Source organism: Populus alba, chromosome 1, assembly GCF_005239225.2.
Source record: "Populus alba chromosome 1, ASM523922v2, whole genome shotgun sequence".
NCBI classification, from domain to species: Eukaryota; Viridiplantae; Streptophyta; class Magnoliopsida; order Malpighiales; family Salicaceae; genus Populus; species Populus alba.
In genome coordinates this window covers 20,368,227-20,375,131 of record NC_133284.1, presented here as the reverse complement: position 1 = coordinate 20,375,131, position 6,905 = coordinate 20,368,227, and the positions used below count along the sequence as shown (strand labels likewise).

The window sequence follows — 6,905 nt, the reverse complement described above, 5'->3', positions numbered from 1 at the left end:
TCTCATCCTTTAATATTGGGCTAGTTGGAAATTAAAATTCATAATTTATTTTGATTTATTTTGCATAAGGTTATCTCGGTCTTATGAACCGAGTTAAAAGTTTGACATGTTAACTCGAGTAGTTTTTTAATTTATTTTTTTAGTTAATTTTGTTTTGTTTTTTATAAGATTATTATAGTGTAATAATCCGGGTCACAAATTTAATACGTTAACCCGAATTGTCCAAGGTTAATCTAATATATTGTTATTTTAATATTAAAAAAATATAAATCTTGAAATTTTGTTTAGTTAAATATTATTTTTACAAGTTTATGAGTTATTTTTGAACCAATAAAATCAATCGGTTTATATTGAATAAATCCTCACATGATGAAAAAAAACATTAATAATATTTGAATGCTTTTTCTACGTACCCGTAGTGCAGGTCTATGTACAATTGCTATAACTCAAATGTAGCATCGTTTCGCAAACAAGCTCGAAAATTATTGGGGTTTATGTCATCTGGACCGCGCGATGAGCGCAAAACTTCAAAAAAACTTCACCAAATCAAAGTTCACCAAACAATTTTAGCGCTCTAGATACCACCAAATAATGCAGATATTTGTGTTCTAGTCCTTACAGTCTCCCTATTATGTCCCCCCTAACCCAACACAAATAAAAAAATAAATATACATTAGAGAGTATCATTATTAAAAACAAATGGAATGGAAGCAAACTAAAATGGTACATACAAATACCACATTAAACGGTTCAAATCAACTTAATTATTAATTAAAGATTGAAGTCTATTTAAGTGATAAGATTGTTCAAGCGGAAGAAGAAGCAGCATTACAATGATTAAAGCCATACCAAACAGCATTAGGGATGAATGTGTTGTAGTAAAATGTAACAGAAGAAGTGTAATAGCCAGATATGGTGATAGACTCAGGTTTCCAGCCATCGTAGCCATTTCTGTAGAGGTACACATAGCAGATCTGGTATGTACACGGCCCATTAATGTGAAATGTATCTGTTGAGCAACTCTCAAATGTTCTTGAACGTGGATCATCAAGCCTCGGAACATATACCTGGTCATTCATATATAAATGTTTTACCAAGAATTGAAAGCCAATGACCCAGAACATAAATTAAACCTCAAAGAATTAGGTTGTCTTTTGCAGCATTCATTGACAGTACTTTGGCATGAATAAGCTTAAATTATCTGTATCTACTGAAGGTGATCTGAGGCTAAAGTTCAATTAGAGCTGGTTAATTTTCAGTTTACCTTCTTATGAAAAAAAGAATTGTATTGATAAATAGATGATATATTAAAGAAGTATATTATTGAAGAATAAGCTTCGAGGGGTAAAATGAAACTAACCTTGTATATATACACACCCATAAGCATATGCTTCTAATAAACTAAAAATCACAAATTGCTTCTAATAAGATTTTGACTAAAAATTAATTATCATATGCTTCTAATAAACTGCTGATGTGGAGCCTTGTTTGGACACCAACCTGATACCCATAAGCATCTCCAAATGCAAGGCTGATCCGATCACGTGTATACCGACTTGAAGAACAGCTTGTTCTTATTGTCACCGTGTAAGAACAGCTGCTTGCAGTATTCTAATAATCATATACATTTACGCCATAAGAACAGATAGATAATTAACTAAAGAATTGATAATTAGAGTAAACAATTTCATCAGATCTCTTAATTTAATTATACATAATGTATAAGAAGAAGAATCTACTGTACAATTTACAGGTTAAATCCTTTAAATTTTTTGGACAGTATCTCTATGAAATAGTTATATGCATGCATATATGATATCAGTCATAAAACTAATTAACTTGTCTTGAAAGAGCAAAAATAAAAAAAAAATCCTTTAATTATCTACAGATTACTTCATACCTGCAGTGTAGTGTTGATCTTGAAGGAAGTGAGGGGCTGTGGCTGTGTAATCTTTGACTTGGCTTGTGGAGGTGTGAATACAACAGCCAAACACAGCCAAAAAATCACCAGCGCTTTGCCGGCGATCATTTTTTTCTTGAACTAGGTGGCCAGAAAGTGAGTGGGATGGGTAGCAACTGTGCTTTACAATTAATTTTGCCTACGTATTTTAGTGGCACAAAATAGATGAAGGGCATTCCAGAAAGAGATAGGGGTACAGCAGTCTTTTGCTTCTCTCGTGTATTGTGTTTGCTTTTCTGTTACATAATCCGAAACCTTATTTTCTAGATGCTTCTTTATCTAATTCGTTGTGTTTTTTCAATTTCAATTTATTCGGACTAGGTTGTTTATGAGTCAAGATTAAGCTATTTTTAAGTAATTTTAAAGACCAACTTTTAATTTTTAAAATTCTTAAATTTTAATTTAAAAATATAAAAATGAACAAATCTTAATGATAAAACCACCCTGGAGTTTATTATCCTATTACATAATTTATTAGTGTATTTAATATTGCAATACCTTTTAAGATTACTGTTTAAAAAAATAAATTTATAAAATTTATAAATTATAATTTTTTTTAACGAAGATTTTTAAAAAATAAATTTTAGTACAATTGATGAAAAATTATAATATATATTAATTAATTAATTAAACATTTTAAAAATTATAATTAAAATATAATATAATTTTAGCTGTCATTTATCACATTACTAAATAAATCATTTGTTATATTTAAGATATTGTAATTTGTGACAAGTCATTTGTCACAAGCCGCAATGATCTAGAATATGTATGTTTTATTTGTTTTTATAATTTTGTAAAATTTTAATTTTTTTAAATTAATGTATATTTTTATATTATTTTAGTATATTAATATCAAAAATAAATTTAAAATATATATATATATGTTATTATATTATATTTTTAAATAAAAAAAAATAATTATCATCACAGTAAATGCGATTTGTCTAACCTCTGTTTACCGGAAACACAGCTAATATGGGATCCATTGATTGGAAATAAATGAGTGACACGTGCCTAGACATATACCATCAATATCTACCAACAATTCTATACATAACATGGCCTCAACACATAAGCCGAGACCTAGTCAATAGCGCACAGCAAATCTATAAGAGACTAGACCCAAAACTACTAAACAAAGTGTCTGTATTACATTAGTATTTCTACGGTAATTGTTATTATTTTTTAAAATATTTTTTATTTAAAATTATATCAAAAAAATTAATTTAAAATAAGTAAAAATAAAAGAATTTCAAAAACACGATTTGCACAACCTACATTTCCCGCTGTTGCATTCATATTTGAATTTTGGTCATAACTTGTATTTTAAATTTTATTTTTTACTTAAAAATATATTAAATTAATATTTTTTAAAAATATTTTTTTGATAATTTTGATATATATAAAAAAATTAAAAAAATATTATTTTGATATATTTTTAATTAAAAAATATTTTTTTTTAGAAAAAACACTACAATATCAAACACTCACACAACAAAAAAACATCCCAGATTAATTATTATACTATACTTATGCTTGTGTTATGATACGGTTAGGATTCCATGTTAATTTTTTACAAAAAAAAAAATTTCTAATTAAATAATAAAACATGAATTCGTTATTTCTAGTAAATGTAAAAGATAGATGCAAATATAAATATTTGACATCAATCCATTTTCTTTTACACATTTTCATTTATTTTATGTTAGAAGTTTATTCTCATTCCTAAGAACAAATTATTTTTATATAAAATATAAGAGAAAAAAATTTGAATATAAATTATAATAATATCTTTAAAGCTTTGTAATATATATATATATATATATATATATATATATATATATATATATAACACTAAGTACTTAAAAAAGAAGAAGTAGTCGTAAAATATTATAGGTCGTGTGCCTAACAATATGTTTTTTGAATGAGCAGATGACTTATCGTAAACTATATTTTTTTTTCATAACCGAGTGATAGATCATCTTCTATGGAAGATAAGCTGTCACATGTTAGATATGAAGTGACCGAAAAATTAGGTTACGAATTTTTTAGCCATAAAAGCTATTGTTTTTACTTTTTTTTCCACTTGAAAACACCTAAAATCATCTAAGCAACCTCTATAAATCATTAAACCCCAAAACACCCTAAAACATTTACAAACCTCAATCTGCTTTTTTTGACATATAAAGAAACACCACCTTCATTAAACTCTTTTTAAGAAAACTAAAACACCATCTCCATTGACACAAATATTGAATTTTTTTAGTGGATGGAATGTGACCATATGAGAACTTTGTCTATCCTCAATATTTTCCAGGGATTTTCTCTATTCTCTCTCAACTCTTAAGGTCTAAAACATGAAGAAAATCAAGTTTCATACCAAAACATGATAGCTAAAATAACAAGAACAAAATGATAAAAAAATTACAACTTTAGGGACTAAACTAAAGTTATTTTTGATAGATTAGTAATTGAGCCTTTTTTTGTTCTTTTTCAAATTTAATTCTTCTTCTTTTAATTGTTATTTTTTACTATAGTTAAAGCTTGATTTCACAAAATTGATTTTCATTCAATCTTTGAATATTGTCAATATCTTTATACATACAAGGTAATGCAGATTGAAAGAATATAAACAAAAAAAAATTATATAGCAGCCTTAAGTGTTTCGTCCATTAAAAATCCTTTACTAGATGCGTCTAGTGTGCTCTTATCTTATCGATTAAACCCCTCATAAAATATTGAATGAGAAGTTTCTTAGAAATTTGATGTTAAGGGTAGCTAACACATAATTTCTTAAATCTTTTATAATAATTATGCAAGGATCCTTCATTCATTTTCCTTATTCCTTAAATTTCTTTTCTTATATTTTCAACTCTAGATGCAATAAAATATTTTTCAAAGAAATATCTTTGCATCTCTTCCCATGAGGTCATGGATCCAAGGACATATAATACAACCAATCTTTTATCAATTCCTTCAAAGAGAAAGCAAAGGCTTTCAACTTGATTTGTTCCTTTGTAACCCTAACAGGTTTCATACTTGAGCAAACAACATGAATTTTCTTAAGATTCTTATGGGATCATCACCTGCAAAGCCATGGAAAGATGAAAGTAAACAAATAAAACTAGACTTGAGCTCAAAAGGAACATCAATTTGTGAAAACTTAATACAAAGTGGTTGTCGGTTGAAGTTTGAAGCAACAAGCTCCTTAAGAGTGTGAGGTTATCAAATGTTGGCATGTTCGTTTACGAAATTTAATGGTAGTACTTGTTCAAGAATATATGGTATGAAGTTTTCTTGTTGATTCATGTTCTCCTCTAACTCATTTGTTAAAGGATGCGCATTTGTTGATGCATAAGTTATGCACATAACAAACTTGATGTAATCCCTTGTAACTCTTATCTTATCATCTTTTTTATCTTGCTTGGTAAAATTTATTTAACTCTTCCTTTTTAGGTTGTTATTTTTCTTTGGAGTTGGAGTTGGAGTTGGACATATAACCTATAACTTGTAACCTAAACTAAATAAAAACACAAGTTTGATTCAAGTAAACAATGATTAGCATCCTAACAGTAGTGCTAAAAATTTAGCAAGTGTTGAAGTCATGCAAATTTAAACCTTTAAAATTAATTATTTGTAACATAAACAGTAAATGTATCATCTCATATACATACTAGTGTTAAAACTTAATTATTCCATCAAAACAAGCTATTTAAGTTTAGATTAAAACAAATTAAGTAAAAATACATGAAGTATGCTAATATGATGAAATCAACTAATATGCATTTAAATGATAAGTAATGAAAAAGGATATTTTGTTTATGATCTAAACTAACTAAAAGCAACCTAGAACACTGAGAAAATAAAAGAAATCAATTCTAAAAATGAAAAGGCAGATTCGGTAGAATATAAAATATAAAGAGAAAAGCTTTTAATGTCAATTTTAAGAAAGTGTTCCTCAAGGATAATTAAAAGTCAATCATTTAATTAGATATATTCTCTAATTCGATTTAAGATTATAAATAAACTAACCATGAAAAACAAGCTTTTCTACCTATCCTTACATTTTAGTTAATCAAGCATTTGTGCATCAATTAACCTTAATCACATAATAACCTTTATTAAACATGCAAGATATAATTATGCCATAGTATTGAGATCAAGATAGGTGCATTTGATTCATGATAATTAAACATGTATGGGCGAGCTAATTTAATCAAGACTTGTGTTTTCTAAGTAACAAATAATTAAACTTGATTTTGAAAATTAAATACTTCTGCTACTTAAGTTAATTAGTCAAGAATCCATCATAAACCAATCACTAACAATATATTTAAAACTAAAAACATATGTTGGGCATCGTATAAAGTTTCAGTCATTAATCATCAAATTTAATAATAGAAAAACACAAGTTAATATATCACAATCAAATTTAGAATAATTTTAAGCACAAATCCTCATGATAATTTAAAATTAAGGAGTACTAACCTTTTAAAATTGAAAATTAAGCTTGCATGAAATTAATGATTAACGTAACTTTGAATAAGGAAAAAGAAAAATATTTTTTTATAACCATAGAAATCCTCTCCCTCTCTTCTTCTATGTTTTGAATGTCTTACCTCTTTTTTTGTTTTTTGATTATATGTATGTAAAGTAATAGGAAGTTTCCTAGTTAAGAACTAATTCGTAATCAAACTAGTTTTAGGTTTTCTTATACTAATTTTATTATAATGGCTTGCACATTAACTTTGACCTTTTAGAGAGGTTTCCTGGTAATATAAAACCCTTACCACATCATTAATGAGCTGTCATGTCATCATCCTAACATGGAAAGATTAAGCTGGACTTGTGCTAGTTTGATGGTAGGGTTTATGTTTGATTTCAAGGATGTAGTTCAATTTTATCTAGAGAAGTTAATAGGTCTATCATAAATGAATGGAAA

At 27.0% G+C, this 6,905-nt stretch overlaps 1 protein-coding gene across 1 annotated transcript; it reads right to left on the bottom strand.

Moving 5' to 3' along the window:
- Positions 1-705: 705 nt before the first annotated feature.
- Positions 706-2,293, bottom strand: LOC118042570 (embryo-specific protein ATS3B). Its single transcript, XM_035050274.2, has 3 exons — positions 1,901-2,293; positions 1,501-1,611; positions 706-1,067 (listed from the first exon to the last, which is right to left on the bottom strand). Exons 1-3 carry the CDS (start codon positions 2,027-2,029, stop codon positions 807-809), a joined length of 501 nt encoding a protein of 166 aa, XP_034906165.1. The 5' UTR covers positions 2,030-2,293; the 3' UTR covers positions 706-806.
- Between the last annotated feature and the right edge of the window lie 4,612 nt (positions 2,294-6,905).